This window comes from Schistocerca piceifrons, chromosome 9 (assembly GCF_021461385.2).
Source record: "Schistocerca piceifrons isolate TAMUIC-IGC-003096 chromosome 9, iqSchPice1.1, whole genome shotgun sequence".
Lineage (NCBI taxonomy): Eukaryota > Metazoa > Arthropoda > Insecta > Orthoptera > Acrididae > Schistocerca > Schistocerca piceifrons.
Window position 1 is genome coordinate 179,313,792 of NC_060146.1, and position 20,401 is coordinate 179,334,192.

At 44.3% G+C, this 20,401-nt stretch overlaps 1 protein-coding gene across 1 annotated transcript in view; it reads right to left on the minus strand.

Moving 5' to 3' along the window:
* The window catches only part of LOC124716931, a 59,993-nt gene that overhangs the window by 15,472 nt on the left and 24,120 nt on the right, over positions 1 to 20,401 (minus strand). Inside the window, exons 2-3 of the mRNA XM_047243509.1 lie at positions 12,657 to 12,753; positions 7,185 to 7,326 (exon numbers count right to left, since the gene is read on the minus strand). Of these exons, the coding sequence (XP_047099465.1) occupies positions 7,185 to 7,326; positions 12,657 to 12,734 (220 nt within the window). The 5' untranslated portion in view covers positions 12,735 to 12,753. The remainder of the gene's footprint in view (positions 1 to 7,184; positions 7,327 to 12,656; positions 12,754 to 20,401) is intronic.

The following is a 20,401-nucleotide window of genomic DNA, read 5'->3' on the forward strand; positions in this document are numbered from 1 at the left end:
TCTATTTTTCGACATAGTTGCCAAGTTTATTGAAACATGTATCATACCTCTCAACCAATTTTAAAATCCACTCTTCATAAGAACTTGCGCCTGCTCCGATAACAAAGAGTTCAGGAGGAACACATGGTAATCGCTCGGCGCAAGATCAGGACTGTAGGGTGGGTGGTGCAAAACTTCCCAGCCAAAACGGTCCAATAAATCGCGAGTCTGACCTGCAGTGTGAGGTCTTGCATTGTTACGGAGAAGGACAATTCCCTTTGACAGCGTGCTGTGTCTTTTGTTTTGAATCGATCTGCGTAACTTTCTCAGGGTTTGGCGGTATGCTTCTGCATTGACAGTGGTTCCTCGTTGCATGAAGTCTACCAACAAAACACCAAGCCTATTCCAAAACACCGGTGACATGACTTTGCGCTGACTGTTTGGCCTTCACCTTTACAGGCGAGAGTGTGTGTCTCCATTCCATGCTTCGATTCCGGCGTGATATGCGAAACCCATTTACGATCTGACTCAAGAAGCCGGCACCTTCTTCGTGATAACGAGTGAAGAACTTCATTGCATACTCATATCTTTGGTTTTTGTGTTCCTCTGTTAGAAGTTTCGGGAGCACAGTTTCCTAAACTTTTGGTGTTCAGAAACACTGATCTCGACAAGTCAGGAAATTCGCTAGAGACCTGTTATTGTGAAGCGCCTGTTCTCACGAATCCTCGCTTTAACTGAAGCCACCAAATCGTCTGTTATCAAAGAAGGGCGAACGGAGCGGTCCTCATCATGGACGTTGTCACAGCCATCTTTGAATTCTCGTACCCACTTACGCACTTTGCTTTCTGTCATAACAGTATCACCGTTGACTTCGCAAATCTGTCGATGAATTTCTGCAGCAGACAGGTTCCTTGCTGACAAAAACCTTATCATTGAGCGAACCTCACACACGGCGGGTGAGTTGATAGTCGTAAACATTTTGTAAGCAGAACCGTACACATTGGATACAGAGCTGAAACTGAGCACAGTTGTTCCCGAGGTATGCCGGTACACGACGCACGCGCTCGTTCGGAATGCATGTGAACTACTAGTGTCTACAACAAAACGGATCTTACTTTAAAAACTCGCCTCGTACAACAGTTTAAATTTGGGCGATTCATCGTGTAACAGAAAGTTAACTGACTTTTTTTAGTACTGACGTTAAGGACTTAATACTTCCTATTGCTTAGGATCAATTGTTTTTCACAACATGGAGGTATTTTGTCTAAACTGCGCAGTTTGTTTGGATATGACTTTACTAGAGGGTAAACAACACCGTCATCTATGAACAATCTGATAAGGTTTCACATTGTCTCTTAAATCGTGTATGTAGATTCAGAACAGCCACTTGTGAGAGATGGTGTCAAAAAAATGGCTCTAAGCACTATGAGACTTAACATCTGAGGCCATCAGTCCCCTAGACTTAGAACTACTTAAACCTAACTAACCTAAGGACAGCACACACATCCATGCCCGAGGCAGGATTCGAACCTGAGACCATAGCAACAGCGCGGTTCCGGACTGAATCGGCCACAGCGGCCTGCGATGGTGTCAAAAGCCTTGGGAAAATCTTTGAAGAGGGAAGCAACTTTAGATCTCCTATTCGATAGTGCTCCTTACTTTGGGCGAATAAAGAATCAGTTGAGTTTCACAAGAACGACATTTCCTAATTTCGTCATGATTGTGTATCAACAGATTGCATTCTTCGGGAACTCCATAATGTTGTAACACCTAATACGTTCCAAAATCCCACGACAAACTAATGTCAGTGACACAGGTTTATAATTCAGTGGATTACTTTTATTTCCTTTCTTCTATACTGGGGTGACCTCTGCACCTTTTCAGTCTTAGGTGCAGATCTCCCCTCGCCTAGTAGGCGGTTGTGTAATTATAACTGCTACCAATGGACCGACTGCATCAGCATACTCCGAAACTGGTTTACATAGTACTCTGGAATAGTTGCTTTACTCCACTGGTAGTGATACTAGAATTATTCTCCGCTGTACTCTTGTGCGGTATAGATGTGGATGTAGGTAGCAGATAGCTTCGTATTACGACAGCGACGTGAATAAAATATTGGAATGAGGAACTCTAACAATGAATCAGTAGCAGGTGCGTTGTGCGCAGTAATCTTAAAGGGAAATTCGAATTACTTGAGACAATGGTTGACACAGACGGAAGTTGCACCAAATGGTCCAAATGGCTCTGAGCACTATGGGACTTAACATCTGAGGTCATCAGTCGCCTAGAACTTAGAACTACTTAAACCTAACTAACCTAAGGACATCACACACATCCATGCCCCGAGGCAGGATTCGAGCCTGCGACAATAGCAGTCGCGCGGTTCCGGACTGAAGCGCCTAGAACCGCTCAACCAACGAGGCCGGCGAAGTTGCAAAGGCGAGCGAAGTAGCAGGAAAGAATATCTCGGATTAGAGAAGGAAGGGCAAGGAAACCGAACGTGACACGTTCGAAAGAACAATTTTGGTGTTCGCCTGGCATGATTAAGGGATGAATACCTTCATTTGTACGATTTAATGTGGATTTGAACAACCAGTGGCCGGCCGGTGTGGCCGTGCGGTTAAAGGCGCTTCAGTCTGGAACCGCGTGACCGCTACGGTCGCAGGTTCGAATCCGCCTCGGGCATGGATGTGTGTGATGCCCTTGGGTTAGTTAGGTTTAATTAGTTCTAAGTTCTAGGCGACTGATGACCTCAGAAGTTAAGTCGCATAGTGCTCAGAGCCATTTTTTGAACAACCAGTCCTTCGCAGCGTGAGGAAGGTACCTTAACCACTGGGCTAGCTCACTGATGTTTCGCGCCTTCTCAATCACATCTCTACAGTATAGGCTGCAATTTTTCTGTCGTAAAGCACGGATTAGCTATTTAAAATTCAGAAGGTACATAAGAGAAAATAAAGAGAGAGTTGTTAAATTAGTGGTTAATGCAACTAGATTACAGAACTGAGCCTGACTTCCATGATATTCATTCTGTACACCGAGCAAGCAGCAAAAGAAAGCGAGGAAAAATTCAGGAAGAGAGAGGAAATAAACATTTGGAGGTCCGTAAATAATACAGAAGGGGCGTTCAGTAAGTAATGAAACGCGTATTTTTTCTGAAAGCAGGTTAGTTTTATTCAGTACTTTAATACACTACAGTATTACCCACTCTTTTGGCTACAAAATCCTATTTCTCAATATAATCTCCGTTCAGTGCGACGGCCTTACACCACCTTACTGAGAGGGCCTATATGCCTATGCCCACATGGTACCACTCTACTGATCGGCGTTGGAGGGAGGAGCGAACGTCTTGCCGCACCAGTAACATCCCCATCATCCAAATACTGCCTCCTGTGGAGTGCATCTTTCATGAGGTGGTAAAGAATCCAGTGGGAACACACCTTTGAGTACCCCAACTGATGGACGAGTGCATCAGCATTACCAACAAAGACGAGGTGTTTGATCTGATCCATTCATCACCTCCAATGAGAGTGTCCGCACGCTACAACATAGCAGGAGTCGCAGCTGTGTGCAACTGGCCAGCACGCGGGAGATCGGACAGGTTAGCCAGCACAACCTTGTTGTGATCGTGATAAACGCCTTGCCCAACGACTCAACTTACTTTTGTTCACTGTATGTTCTCCGTAGACCACTGTTTTGAAAGCTACGTATAACGCCGCCACCTATTCAACCTTCATGAAACTATAGAGGCTGAAGCGGGACTGTTCCGAAATGTCCCATAATAGCTTCCAGATTTTTCAACTGAAATAGGTCGAGAAGAAAAATGTGTTGCATTACTTGTTGAAGGTCCCTCTTAGCAATTCTGGACTTGGATGTACAGCTGAGTGGAATAGATCGCGCCTTGAAAAGAGTTTATAAGATAAATAACAAGTAAATTAAAGCAAGGGCAATGACAAGGATTCTCATGAAATCAGGCGATTCTGAACGAATTAGATTCGGAAATGAGACAGTAAAAAGTTAGACGAGTTATGCTTTCTGAGCTGCCAAATAATTGACACTGGCCGAAGTAGAGAGGGTATAAAATGCAGGCTGGCGGTACTGTTTCTGGAAATGAGAAGGCAAAAAATAAATTTAACTCTTAGTAAGTCTCTTCTGAAGCCTTGTCCAGAATTTCAATGTGTGTGACGAACAGTTCATACAGGAACAGAATATGTGGTTTTGAAGTTCAGTGCTACGAAGACTGCTGAATATTAGGTCGGTCAATGGAGTAAGTAATGAGGAGGCAGTAAATCCGTTGAGGAAAAAAGAAAAATTTGGTTGCACAACTGAGGCAATAAACCGCGTTGAGGAGAAAAGAAAAATTTAGTTGTACAACTTGGTTAAAAGAAGGGAGTATTTGATAGGACACATTCTAGTGATGGAGGGAAGTTTGTGTGGGAATAGGGGGGGGGGGGATTGTAGAGGAAGAGAGGAAGACCAGGGGATGAATACAATACGGAGGTTGCAGTAATTAATCAGAGATGACGAGGTTTTCCCAGGATAGACTAGAGTGGGGATCCGGCACTAAAAATGGTTCAAATGGCTCTGAGCACTATGGGACTTAACATCTGTGGTCATCAGTCCCCTAGAACTTAGAACTACTTAAACCGAACTAACCTAAGGACATCACACACATCCATGCCCGAGGCAGGATTCGAATCTGCGACCGTAGCAGTCGCGCGGTTCCGGACTGCGCGCCTAGAACCGCTAGACCACCGCGGCCGGCTAGGATCCGGCACTAAATCAGCCTTTGGACGGGACACAACAACAACAACAAAAACAACGGTAGTGTAACTGCGTTCCCATGGGACTAGCTCCCCCTGACTGAGCCCCACGCGCCTGGTGCGGCCGCTCGATACGATAGTCGAAACCGCGGGTCGGAATCGCGGGTCACTCCATTGCAGTCTCGGCGAAAATTGTGCGCGAGCGGCAGCAGCGGAGTTGTGGATACACGCACCGAAATATGTGTCCTTCACATCGAAATAAAGTTTGACTTATTATTACTGTTATTACTATTATTATTTTTATTATTATTACACTAATGTTCAGAAAAAAAACCAGAACAATATGAACGACTAAAGATAGAACTTCATATTCACACTACATGTACATTGGTATGTCCTGCAGAAATGATTAGCATTTCAGTCACCTCAATCTTACATATGGCCTCCCGGCAAGTAACCGATCTCCATTGTAATTCCAGTTGTAAGAAAAATCGTTTTACGCTGAAATTGTCCAGGACGTCTGCATAGTCTTCCTCAGGTAGAGTTTCCACTTTTTCATAAAGAGGTTACAAAAGCGCTGTAACATTCCGATCAACGTATGTGTGTAAAAGGCCTCTTTGAATTACGAAACTAAATAATACACGATTATATGACAACGTCAGTGCAAACATCTGCAAAATTGTTCGTGTCGTCCGTAAGCCAACAACTTGTACTTGATAACAATTACGTCTTCAGCAGATCACAAATAATTAAATAATACCGAAAAATTTTTTTTATGTGATCTGTATTGTTGAGAAATGCGAAATACAAAACAAAGTCGCACGCAGTCCGACTTTTTTGTAATTTAAATGCGACACATTCGCAGTTTCCCGCTACTCGTACCAGTGTACGGCCAACGAGCTGAGTTCTTGGCTGCCCCTGGTATACAGTATTGCCAGTCTATTACTGCATGTCTGTGGGTGCGCCCAACAACAACAACAACAACACTCGACTCTGGAGTCCTCTTTCCACAAGAATATCGGTTGTGGGTACGCTAAAGCACGATGGTCATATCCGTGTGCGGTTACTTCAAGAAGAAGGAATAAGTCCAAATGGCATTCATCACCACCACTGTACAGCCCCAACATTTGGTGAGACAGTATGGGATGACCTTTATACACAACACGATTAACTCTGACGTGCATAGTTAGTAATGTGGACTACAGCTGTACTTACAAGGGAACCTCCCCATCGCACCCCCCTCAGATTTAGTTATAACTTGGCACAGTGGATAGGCCTTGATAAACTGAACACAGGTCAATTGAGAAAACAGGAAGAAGTTGTGTGGAACTGTGAAAAAATAAGCAAAATATACAAACTGAGTAGTTCATAGGCTACATAGGCAACAGCAAGGACAACGTCAGCTAAGGAGCGCCGTGGTCCCGTGGTAGAGTGAGCAGCTGCGGAAAGAGAGGTCCTTGGTTCAAGTCTTCCCACGAGTGAAAACTTTACTTTCTTTATTTTTGCATAGTTATTATCTGTCCGTTCGTTCATTGACGTCTCTGTTCACTGTAATAAGTTTAGTGTCTGTGTTTTGCGACCGCATCGCAAAACCGTGCGATTAGTAGACGAAAGGACGTGCCTCTCCAATCGGAACCGAAAACATTTGATCGCAATGTCATAGGTCAACCGATTCCTCCACAGGAAAACACGTCTGATATAATCTATACGACACTGGTGACGGCATGTGCGTCACATGACAGGAATATGTTGTCGACCCACCTAACTTGTACACTTGGCGAATGGGTAAAAAGATTCTTCTACCTTGCCCGATTTAGGTTTTCTTGTGGATGTGATAATCACTCCCAAAAAAGTGATGAAAGCATAAGAGTTCGTCACATGAACTGAAAATAAAAAATTAAAATTTTCACTCGATGGAAGATTTGAACCAAGGACCTTTCGTTCCGCAGCTGCTCACGTTACCACGAGACCACGACGCTCCTGCGGTTCCAGCGTCCTTGATGTTGCCTATGTTGCCATAAACTACTCAGTTTGTTTATTTTGCTAATTTTTTCATAGTTCCACACAACTTCTTCCTGTTTTCTCAATTGATCTGTGTTCAGTTTTTCAAGGCATATCCACTGTGCCAACTTATAACTAAATCTGAGGGGGGTGCGATGGGGAGGTTCCCTTGTTAGTAAAGCTGGTGGCTGTCCCCTATCTTGACGAAGTCCAAATATTATCTTTCAACAAGACGATGGATGGTCAGATGTTGTTCATGCTGTCCTGACCTATCTCGATACAGAGGATATTCGACTGTTGGCCTAGCCAGCGCATTTTGCTGACCTATCACCAGGTTACCATCCCATGTTAGGGAGGTTGGGGTGGAGGGGACATCACATTATAGATGCAGGAGAGCAACCTGACTAAGTGTGCTTGCACATGCATGCTTGTATGGGGTCCCACCTGCTAGGATCATGGCAGCCACAACTCTGCCGCTGGACTCAGGATCTGCATCCTCGATATCCTCCAATCGCAGCTCCTCCATAGCTGCATTCAAGACGTATGCCAGATGTGATGTCCACACTAGCAAGAGGGCATCTCCAAGCTGGAAAAGGACAACACAGCATCATCTGCAAGTCTCTCTCTCTCTCTCTCTCTCTCTCTCTCTCTCTCTCTCTCTCTCTCTCTCTCTCTCTCAAACTCACACACACACACACACAAACACACACACGGTTCAGTAACTGTAAGCACAGAAGTCGAGGTCACATTAAGAAACACACTATAGTTAGAGATCTGCAACGACATGGATATCTGAAGTAATGTTGACTTTGCAGTTAAAATCCTGAACCATCATATAGCCTTGACTGTATTTGTAAATATCCAAAACAATATTAGTTTGTGGCTAAAATTTTAAGGACAGCCTCAGTATCACGATTTTCGTCTACTTTTGCATTTCAAATGATCGAAATAATGATAATTATAGTTTTGGTTGACAATGGCCATGCTGCGGTGGATACACTGGTTCCCATCGGATCACCAAACTTAAGAACTGTCGGATGTGGTTGGCACTTGGATGGATGACCATCTGGGCCACAATACACTGTTTATCTACCAAAGTGCATCCAGTTTTGTGATGCCAATTGAAGAGCTATTTGACCAAGTACTAGCGGCTTCAGGTCATGAGAACTAACAAATACTGGGAGAGCAATATCCTGACCTAATGGCCCTGCATGGTCAGTGTCATGGTAGCCTTCCATGCCCTGTTCATACATAGCAGTGGTTAGGCACTATTAATAAGCATTCCAGAGAGAGTGCTACTATACTGGCTACGATGTCATGGAGGTGGTGTATGCACTGTTGATATCTGCAGAATGGCAACAATGAGATCTTCCTCATTTACCACACAGTCACACGTCCACCTTGTTTCAGTCGTACCAGCAGCACGTTATGTTTGCTTCAGTCACGTTTCTTTAGCAGTAACAAAAGTCAGTTACGTAGTTGTATAAATTATTCAAAAGCCTAGATCGCTTACACACTGTTTACTAGATGATCGGTTTCAACACACCAAAGGTGCCATCATCGGATCTGTGAAGATATAACATGACAGGTCTGAGAGAGGGCTTACATGAGGTACACTATATACATTACTATTAGTACAGCACCACATACCTGAATGTAGCTTAACATGCATAAATCATTTGGATATAACGATACATGAGGCAGACCAGCTGATATGGTTCAAATGGCTTTGAGCATTATGGGACTTAACTTCTGAGGTCATCAGTCCCCTAGAACTTAGAACTACTTAAACCTAACTAGTCTAAGGACATCAAACACATCCATGCCTGAGGCAGGATTCGAACCTACGACCGTAGCGGTCACGCGGCTCCAGACTGTAGCGCCTAGAACCGCACGGCCAGTCCGGCCGGCCCAGCTGATATAAAATCATTGTCGCAGAAATAAAATATTTATACAACAAACTGATCACACTTTGTGTTCACTGCAATTTATTTAATTACCGAAAGCTGCCGCAAAGTGACAGAAAGATTGACAGGATGCTCCATCCATTGGAATCTTTGCTTCATACTCTGAGTACTGTACAGGGCTATTACAAATGATTGAAGCGATTTCATAAATTCACTGTAGCTCCATTCATTGACATATGGTCACGACACACTACAGATACATAGAAAAACTCATAAAGTTTTGTTCGGCTGAAGCCGCACTTCAGGTTTCTGCCGCCAAAGCGCTCGAGAGCGCAGTGAGACAAAATGGCGACAGGAGCCGAGAAAGCGTATGTCGTGCTTGAAATGCACTCACATCAGTCAGTCATAACAGTGCAACGACACTTCAGGACGAAGTTCAACAAAGATCCACCAACTGCGAACTCCATTCGGCGTTGGTATGCGCAGTTTAAAGCTCCTGGATGCCTCTGTAAGGGGAAATCAACGGGTCGGCTTGCAGTGAGCGAAGAAACGGTTGAACGCGTGCGGGCAAGTTTCACGCGTAGCCCGCGGAAGTCGACGAATAAAGCAAGCAGGGAGCTAAACGTACCACAGCCGACGGTTTGGAAAATCTCACGGAAAAGGCTAAAGCAGAATCCTTACCGTTTACAATTGCTACAAGCCCTGACACCCGATGACAAAGTCAAACGCTTTGAATTTTCGGCACGGTTGCAACAGCTCATGGAAGAGGATGCGTTCAGTGCGAAACTTGTTTTCAGCGATGAAGCAACATTTTTTCTTAATGGTGAAGTGAACAGACACAGTGTGCGAATCTCGGCGGTAGAGAATCCTCACGCATTCGTGCAGCAAATTCGCAATTCACCAAAAGTTAACGTGTTTTGTGCAATCTCACGGTTTAAAGTTTACGGCCCGTTTTTATTCTGCGAAAAAAAAGTTACAGGACACGTGTATCTGGACATGCTGGAAAATTGGCTCATGCCACAACTGGAGACCGACAGCGCCGACTTCACCTTTCAACAGGATGGTGCTCCACCGCACTTCCATCATGATGTTCGGCATTTCTTAAACAGGAGATTGGAAAACCGATGGATCGGTCGTGGTGGAGATCATGATCAGCAATTCATGTCATGGCCTCCACGCTCTCCCGACTTAACCCCATGTGATTTCTTTCTGTGAGGTTATGCGAAAGATTCAGTGTTTAAACCTCCTCTACCAAGAAACGTGCCAGAACTGCGAGCTCGCATCAACGATGCTTTCGAACTCATTGATGGGGACATGCTGCACCGAGTGTGGGAGGAACTTGATTATCGGCTTGATGTCTGCCGAATCACTAAAGGGGCACATATCGAACATCTGTGAATGCCTAAAAAAACTTTTTGAGTTTTTGTATGTGTGTGCAAAGCATTGTGAAAATATTTCAAATAATAAAGTTATTGTAGAGCTGTGAAATTGCTTCAATCATTTGTAATAACCCTGTACATGTGTTACATACCACATAAATAGTATTCAACAGAGCAGTGAATCTATAAACAATCCACTTAAATACAGATTGTTTACATAAACTGTCACATATTGTCGGAAACCAATACTTCTTGAGATATGTTCTGTTTTAGTTGAAACTATCAGTGCGTAGTATACAGTGATGTATGCTGTCACAAGACATGGCAAAGTAAGTTACCATGAGGGCGTGCTGAAAAACAGTGCCTCTGAATATGTTATATGAAAATGCTTAAAGCTTTTTTAGAACAAATATTGTTAACATTCTACATATTAATTATTTGTGTCTACATATATGCAGCCCTCTGCTGTGGATTGTACGGTGTAACATAGCAGTGCGTAAAGTAACTGTCCTGTTGCGTGGCCGATCGGAGTGGCCGAGCTGTTCTAGGTGCTACAGTCTGGAACCGCGCGACCGCTACGGTCGCAGGTTGGAATCCTGCCTCGGGCATGGATGTGTGTGATGTCCTTAGGTTAATTAAGTTTAAGTAGTTCTAAGTTCTAGGGGACTGATGACCTCAGAAGTTAAGTCCCATAGTGCCCAGAGCCATTTGAACCATCCTGGTGCGTGATAAACAGCATGCTGTAATCAGATTTTGAAGTCGAAGATTTCGGCCACACATGGATCACCCTCTTCTTCGGTATAACAATGCCAGATCACACATGAGCATTGTGACATATGCTACCGTCTCCCGCCTTGGTTTCACTGACATCGATTCTCCTCCATACAGTCCCGACTCGGCCCCATTCTATTTTCATCCGAAACTTAAAAAGCACCTCCGTTTCAGCACGCCTTCTGACACTAAACACATGTAGGTAGATGCCCATTGTTGACGAGTCACGGAGGTGAAGCATCAGTATCACTTCATTATGTGTGGGCAGGAACTGTTGATGATTTGAGCAGGTTAACAGAAGCTGTGTATCACAATTTTCTGAATGATAAATTGCCATCACTGTTGGAGAACGTTAGCCAGCAGAAACACAAAAGCTGTCTCCGACAGAATTACAATGACATCGGCAAACGTCTATGTTTTTATTTCTTCTCCATGGATTTTAATTCCTACTCCAAATTTTTTCTTTTGTTTCCTTTACTGCTTGCTCAGTATACAGATTGAATAACATCGGGGATGACGATGAGTAAGGTTAAGTTCTTTGTGTATTGTTTCACAGTTTGTAGCTCTCTGTTGAAAATGACACCTACACCTTCAGAGGAGCAGTCTAAAGATGTTGTCGCCTTCAGCCAGAAAACCGTCTTGATGCAGCTCTCCATACTAATCAGACCTGCACAAGCCTCTGAGTCCCTGGATAACTACTGCAACCTACAGACATTCGAACCTACTTACTATACCCAAACACCCATTTGATCTTGATTCCAGTACCCAGGCTTTCGTTCCCCTCTATTTTTTACCCCTGGTCCGTTCATCCATTACCCAACTGCTGCATGATGCATCCTAGGAACCGTTTTCCTCTTTTAGTCAGGCTGTGCCATAAATTTCTTTTCTCGCCAATTCCATGTTGTATTTCTTCATTAGTTATCCTTACCTACCTATTCAGTCTTCAGAAGTCCTCTGCAGTGCCATATTTCAGATGTTTGTGGCCCCTTCTTGTCAATATGTCTATAGTTCTCATTTCACACACATTTTGGACAAATTGTCTGAGAAGAAATTTTGTCGCATCTAAATTCATATTCGATCCTCTTGTACAGGAAAGATTTTCTTGCTGTTGCCAGTTTGAATTGTATATCTCTACTTCTGCCTTCATCGGTGTTTTTCTCAACTAGATATTAAATATCTAGTACTTTAATCTCCTTATTTGCTAATCTAATTCTGTCAGCATCACTTGACATAATTCGACTAAACTTAATCACCCTCGTTTTACTCTTGTTCATGTTCTCCTTCTAACGTCTTTTCGAAACACAGTTGAATCCATTCAGTTTTTCTTCAAAGTATTTTGCGTGTCTGACCGAACTGCGCCATTAGCTGCAAGGCTTAAACTTCTGTTTTTTTTGTCTCTGAACTTTAAACTTCTTCCAAATTTTTCTTTACTTTCTCTTACTGTTTCCTCATTGTTTAGAGTGGACAACACGAGTAATGAGCTACAGCGCTATCACACTCCAGTCTATGTCCTTCAAACCTTGTAACTGCAGTCTGGTTTCTCTAGTTGGCGTTAACCTTCCTGTTGACGATAAAACTGGAATTACGAATAGTGATTGTCAATCACCAGTGTCAAAAGTATTTTTCTAACTTTACCTAATCTGTAAATGTAGGTTTTTTAAATGTTCACTATGGATGAGGAAGCTTTATCTATTTGTGTCCCTGCGTTTCTTCCTTCGTGAATGTGTATAGTTACACGCAAGTTCCCCTCTCGGTATGGAAAATGTTGCTGTGGCCTGTTTGCAGTGCGGGAGTGGAGAGTATCTATGGTGAAGTCAGTGAGTTTCACCAACAGCAGTATCCTGGTACCAGCTACTCACCAGCCAGATACAGGCGATGGTGATGATGCCCACTCGCAGGTCGATGCAGAAGCAGCATTTCCCCACTCTGCAGCACATGCTTCCGCCCTCTCACACCCTGCCAAAAGAGAAAAAAGTCAGTCAGTGGTTTACTCAATCACAGATCATTTTACATCTACAATGCTATGTGTCAAAATTACAGCACCATGAAGACAACTTGCAACAAACGTCAAAGTGTTCGATACAGTCGTTTAATGAACAAAGTAAGAGCATATGGACTATCAGACCAATTGTGTGATTGGATTGAAGAGTTCCTAGATAACAGAACGCAGCATGTCATTCTCAATGGAGAGAAGTCTTCCGAAGTAAGAATGATTTCAGGTGTGCCGCAGGGGAGTGTCGTAGGACCGCTGCTATTCACAATATACATAAATTACCTTGTGGATGACATCGGAAGTTCACTGAGGCTTTTTGCGGATGATGATGTGGTGTATCGAGAGGTTGTAACAACGGGAAAATTGTACTGAAATGCAGGAGGATCCGCAGCGAATTGACGCATGGTCCAGGGAATGGCAATAGAATCTCGCTGTAGACAAGCGTAATGTGCTGCGAATACTACATAGAAAGAAAGATCCCTTTTCATTTAGCTACAATATAGCAGGTCAGCAACTGGAAGCAGTTAATTCCATAAATTATCTGGGAGTACGCATTAGGAGTGATTAAAATGGAATGATCATATAAAGTTGATCGTCGGTAAAGCAGATGCCAGACTGAGATTCATTGGAAGACTCCTAAGGAAATGCAATCCCGAAACAAAGGAAGTAGGTTACAGTACTCTTTTTCGCCCACTGCTTGAATACTGCTCAGCAGTGTGGGATCCGTACCAGATAGGGTTGATAGAAGAGATAGAGAAGATCCAACGGAGAGCAGCGCGCTTCGTTACAGGATCATTTAGTAATCGCGAAAGCGTTACGGAGATGATAGATAAACTCCAGTGGAAGACTCTGCAGGAGAGACACTCAGTAGCTCGGTACGGGCTTTTGTTGAAGTTTCGAGAACATACCTTCACCGAGGATTCAAGCAGTATATTGCTCCCTCCTACGTATATCTCGTGAAGTGACCATGAGGATAAAATCAGAGAGATTAGAACCCACACAGAGGCATACCGGCAATCCTTCTTTCCACGAACAATTTTTTTTTGGTCATCAGTCTACTGACTGGTTTGATGCGGCCCGCCACGAATTCCTTTCGTGTGCTAACCTCTTCATCTCAGAGTTGCACTTGCAACCTACGTCTTCAATTATTTGCTTGACGTATTCCAATCTCTGTCTTCCTCTACAGTTTTTGCCCTCTACAGCTCCCTCTAGTACCATGGAAGTCATTCCCTCATGTCTTAGCAGGTGCCTATCATCCTGTCCCTTCTCCTTATCATTGTTTTCCACATATTCCTTTCCTCTCCGATTCTGCGTAGAAACTCCTCATTTCTTACCTTATCAGTCCACCTAATTTTCAACATTCGTCTACAGCAACACATCTCAAGTGCTTCGATTCTCTTCTGTTCCAGTTTTTCCACAGTCACTACCATACAATGCTGTACTCCAGACGTACATCCTCAGAAATTTCTTCCTCAAATTAAGGCCGGTATTTGATATTAGCAGACTTCTCTTGGCCAGAAATGCCTTTTTTGCCATAGCGAGTCTGCTTTTGATGTCCTCCTTGCTCCGTCCGTCATTGGTTATTTTACTGCCTAGGTAGCAGAATTCCTTAACTTCATTGGCTTCGTGACCATCAATCCTGATGTTAAGTTTCTCGCTGTTCTCATTTCTACTACTTCTCATTACCTTCGTCTTTCTCCGATTTACTCTCAAACCATACTGTGTACTCATTAGACTGTTCATTCCGTTCAGCAGATCATTTAATTCTTCTTCACTTTCACTCAGGATAGCAATGTCATCAGCGAATCGTATCATTGATATCCTTTCACCTTGTATTTTAATTCCACTCCTGAACCTTTCTTTTATTTCCATCATTGCTTCCTCGATGTACAGATTGAAGAGTAGGGGCGAAAGGCTACAGCCTTGTCTTACACCCTTCTTAATACGAGCACTTCGTTCTTGATCGTCCACTCTTATTATTCCCTCTTGGTTGTTGTACATATTGTATATGACCCGTCTCTCCCTATAGCTTACCCCTACTTTTTCAGAATCTCGAACAGCTTGCACCATTTTATACTGTCGAACGCTTTTTCCAGGTCGACAAATCCTATGAAAGTGTCTTGATTTTTCTTTAGCCTTGCTTCCATTATTAGCCGTAACGTCAGAATTGCCTCTCTCGTCCCTTTACTTTTCCTAAAGCCAAACTGATCGTCACCTAGCGCATTCTCAATTTTCTTTTCCATCCCTCTGTATATTATTCTTGTAAGCAGCTTCGATGCATGAGCTGTTAAGCTGATTGTGCGATAATTCTCGCACTTGTCAGCTCTTGCCGTCTTCGGAATTGTGAGGATGATGCTTTTCCGAAAGTCGGATGGTATGTCGCCAGACTCATATATTCTACACACCAACGTGAATAGACGTTTTGTTGCCACTTCCCCCAATGATTTTAGAAATTCTGATGGAATGTTATCTATCCCTTCTGCCTTATTTGACCGTAAGTCCTCCAAAGCTCTTTTAAATTCCGATTCTAATACTGGATCCCCTATCTCTTCTAAATCGACTCCTGTTTCTTCTTCTATCACATCAGACAAATCTTCACCCTGATAGAGGCTTTCAATGTATTATTTCCACCTATCTGCTCTCTCCTCTGCATTTAACAGTGGAATTCCCGTTGCATTCTTAATGTTACCACCGTTGCTTTTAATGTCACCAAAGGTTGTTTTGACTTTCCTGTATGCTGAGTCTGTCCTTTTGACATTCATATCTTTCTGATGTCTTCACATTTTTCCTGCAGCCATTTCGTCTTAGCTTCCCTGCACTTCCTATTTATTTCATTCCTCAGCGACTTGTATTTCTGTATTCCTGATTTTCCCGGAACATGTTTGTACTTCCTCCTTTCATCAATCAACTGAAGTATTTCTTCTGTTACCCATGGTTTCTTCGCATCTACCTTCTTTGTACCCATGTTTTCCTTCCCAACTTCTGTGATGACCCTTTTTAGAGATGTCCATTCCTCTTCAACTGTACTGCCTACTGCGCTATTCCTTATTGCTGTATCTATAGCGTTAGAGAACTCCAAACGTATCTCGTCATTCCTTAGTACTTCCGTATCCCACTTCTTTGCGTATTGAGATAGAACAATACGAGACTGGAATAGAAGGGACAACCGATAGAGGTACTCAAGGTACCCTCCGCCACACACCATCAGGTGGCTTGCGGAGCATGGATGTAGATGTAGATGTAGATGTAGATGAAAGTGGGATGAAGTGTTCAGGAAGGCCGTACCCACACCATACAGGATCTCAGCAGCTACATTAGACTAGCGCCCAAGAAGTGAGATGTTTGCTCGGGCATACAGGCTGGTACAGTCACGCACGTACTCTGAGTTAGGCAATGTGCTTTGCAGTATGAATTTTGACTCTGCAGCGAAGTGTGCGCTGACGTGAGACTTCCCGGAAGATTTAAGCTGTGTGCCAGACAGGGACTCAAACCCAGGACCTTTCTTGGAGGAGTGCTACTGTCGCAGGTTGCGCACGAGAACTTTGGTTGGTACGTGACGTACTGGCGAAGGTGAAACAGTGAGGACGGGTCATGCTTAGCTAGCTCAGTTGTTTGAGCACTTACCTGTGAAAGGAAGAGATCCTGGATTCGAGTACTGATCTCCCATATAGGTTTAATCTCACAGGAAGTTTCAGGATATGAGCATGCTTGCAGCACGACGAGAATCCCCACGGGCAGTGCGTCGATGTCTAGAGCGCCATGGAGAGTCTGTACAGTGAACATTGTTGCGGCTTCTCAAAGAGAGACGTTTGTAAAATTCGCCAAAAATGTTAGTTTTGTGCCACTAGATTGTTGTGAAGCATGTTAGAAATATTGTCTCCAATTTTCAGAGTTAAATCGAGCTACAAATTAAGTAAAAGCTATTTTGTGGCACGACCTATTTTCTACACGACTCCGCCCTTGGATTTGGATTGGTTTGGATTGTTTGGCGGAAGAGACCAAACAGCGAGGTCATCGGTTTCATCGGATTAGGGAAAGACGGGAAGGAAGTCGGCGGTGCCCTTTCAAAGGAACCATCCCGGCATTTACCTGGACCCATTTAGGGAAATCACGGAAAACCTAAATCAGGTTGGCCGGACGCGGGATTGAACCGTCGTCCCCCCGAATGCGGGTCCAGTGTGCCAACCACTGCGCCACCTCGCTCGGTGTCTCCGTCCTTATTTGCGTTATTTTATTATTTCCTGCCATCAGAGAAGACATCTGTAGCGCACAGAAGGCTGTTAGTCCACTTATGGTGCGATTAATTACAATTTATTAAAGAAATGCACACATGGTGGCACCCAAAACCCGAACGAAAACTTCGCTAACTTCATTTAGAAGAGAAGCTCAGAGACAATATTTTGCTCATCTAATATCACAATTGTTATTATTTTTCTTTGTGTGCTTAATGTGTACTCGGACTTTGCAGTTAGAGCTCCTAACTCCTTGAATATATTTTCAACGAAACCCATTATTTTTAATTATTCTTTTTTTCTATGCTCCTTATTACCATTCATTGCTGAATCGACACCATGGCCACAGCATAAGAGATGCGGATATTGTTACAGAATATAATTGCTGGGATGCTGTGAACGCAATCTCTAGAAGAAAAAAAATGTCCAGTTTTTATTTTTGTAGCAGCCAGGCAGTAACATGGCATTATTTACTCCATTAGCTGCAGGGAGGTCGGCCGCGGTGGCAGAGCGGTTCTAGGCACTTCAGTCCGGAACTGCGCTGCTGCTACGGTCGCAGGTTCGAATCCTGCCTCGGGCATGATGTGTGTGATGTCCTTAGGCTAGTTATGTTTAAGTAATTCTAAGTCTAGGGGACTGATGACCTCAGATGTTAAGTCCCATAGTGCTTAGAGTCATTTGAACCATTTTTTGAGCTGCTGGGAGGGCCCCGTTTTTAGTAACACTGGAGTGTTATTGGTTTATATACTTACTGTGTTTACCGAGCGGGGTGGCGCAGTGGTTAGCACACTGGGCTCGCATTCGGGAGGACGACGGTTCAATCCCGCGTCCGGCCATCCGGATTTAAGTTTTCCGTGATTTGCCTATATCGCTGCAGGCAAATGCCGGGATGGTTCCTTTGAAAGGGCACGGCCGACTTCCTTCGCCGTCCTTCCCTAATCCGATGAGACCGATGACCTCGCTGTCTGGTCTCCTTCGCCAAACAACCAAACCAAACTTACTGTGTTTATGCCGGACGTTAACACAGGGGAGTACTGATCAACTTGACACGTCATTCATGCAGAGTCCGTAAAATTTCCGCATAGGCATGACTCAACTATAGGACTTAGTCACTGACTAAGAGGGTTTCGAAGGAAAGCAGGAAACCTGAATGCAGTCGGGCGACCTTCACATCAGTTCTCCGTTGAACCACAGCTGTCATTAGGCTTAGCCGTCAGTCGTCACATTAACACTACTGTCAGCCGCATCAAGATTCCTCTCTACAGTTGAGAAATACGTTTTAGAACTCGTTTGAATCCGACAAAGTTGACGTTTCTTATAACTTATCTAGAAATTGTCGAAATAAAAACGCCAGTTTCTAGCCATATGATAAAATTTTGGGGAGTAACACATCATGTGTCAACAATTATTGTTTGCTGGCCTTTACTTGTGATTTGACTTGCGGCGAAAACACCTTTAAATTACCATAGCTACAAATAGTACATTTATATTAGTGTACAGATGCTAATGTTTTACACTTAAAATGAAACAAAATTAAACACCATTTCTACTTGTAATGTGAACTCTTAGTGCAAGAATTTACAATTGCTTGATGTAATGCGAGGTAGCGCCTGTAAATTAATAATTGTAAGTCAAGATTTCCCTCTGTACACATAATCACCTTAAAAGGTGATCACATTGAAACTGACACGTCGAGGAAGAGAGAGCAACCAAGTTCAGAACACGCGTCATTACAAGAATTGTCGAACAAAAACTTGAAATCGGTTTACAAATAAAATAGATGAAATAGCCTTTTTTTTATTTTTGCTCACTGTCTCCGTAGTGAACATACCACAGAAAGTCCAAAGAGATTTTGGTCGTATGTAAAGCATTCCAGCGGCAGGACACAATCAATGACTTTTCTACGCGGTAGTAGTGGGAATACTATGACAATGTTGCTAAAGCAGACTTACTAAACACGGCCTTCTGAAATTCCCTTAGCAAAGAAGACGAAGTAAATATTCCATAATTCGAATCAATATCAGCTGCCAACATGAATAATTTAGAAGCAGATATACTCGGAGTAGTGAAGCAACTTAAATCAATAAAAGCAAAACCTCTGGTCTAGACTGTATACCAATGTGGTTCCTTTCAGAGCATGCTGGTGCAATAGCTCCATATTTAATAATGATGTAGAACTATTCACTCGACGAAATATCCATATACACTCCTGGAAATGGAAAAAAGAACACATTGACACCGGTGTGTCAGACCCACCATACTTGCTCTGGACACTGCGAGAGGGCTGTACAAGCAATGATCACACGCACGGCACAGCGGACACACCAGGAACCGCGGTGTTGGCCGTCGAATGGCGCTAGCTGCGCAGCATTTGTGCACCGCCGCCGTCAGTGTCAGCCAGTTTGCCGTGGCATACGGAGCTCCATCGCAGTCTTTAACACTGGTAGCATGCCGCGACAGCGTGGACGTGAACCGTATGTGCAGTTGACGGACTTTGAGCGAGGGCGTATAGTGGGCATGCGGGAGGCCGGGTGGACGTACCGCCGAATTGCTGAACACGTGGGGCGTGAGGTCTCCACAGTACATCGATGTTGTCGCCAATGGTCGGCGGAAGGTGCACGTGCCCGTCGACCTGGGACCGGACCGCAGCGACGCACGGATGCACACCAAGACCGTAGGATCCTACGCAGTGCCGTAGGGGACCGCACCGCCACTTCCCAGCAAATTAGGGACACTGTTGCTCCTGGGGTATCGGCGAGGACCATTCGCAACCGTCTCCATGAAGCTGGGCTACGGTCCCGCACACCGTTACGCCGTCTTCCGCTCACGCCCCAACATCGTGCAGCCCGCCTCCAGTGGTGTCGCGACAGGCGTGAATGGAGGGACGAATGGAGACGTGTCGTCTTCAGCGATGAGAGTCGCTTCTGCCTTGGTGCCAATGATGGTCGTATGCGTGTTTGGCGCCGTGCAGGTGAGCGCCACAATCAGGACTGCATACGACCGAGGCACACAGGGCCAACACCCGGCATCATGGTGTGGGGAGCGATCTCCTACACTGGCCGTACACCACTGGTGATCGTCGAGGGGACACTGAATAGTGCACGGTACATCCAAACCGTCATCGAACCCATCGTTCTACCATTCCTAGACCGGCAAGGGAACTTGCTGTTCCAACAGGACAATGCACGTCCGCATGTATCCCGTGCCACCCAACGTGCTCTAGAAGGTGTAAGTCAACTACCCTGGCCAGCAAGATCTCCGGATCTGTCCCCCATTGAGCATGTTTGGGACTGGATGAAGCGTCGTCTCACGCGGTCTGCACGTCCAGCACGAACGCTGGTCCAACTGAGGCGCCAGGTGGAAATGGCATGGCAAGCCG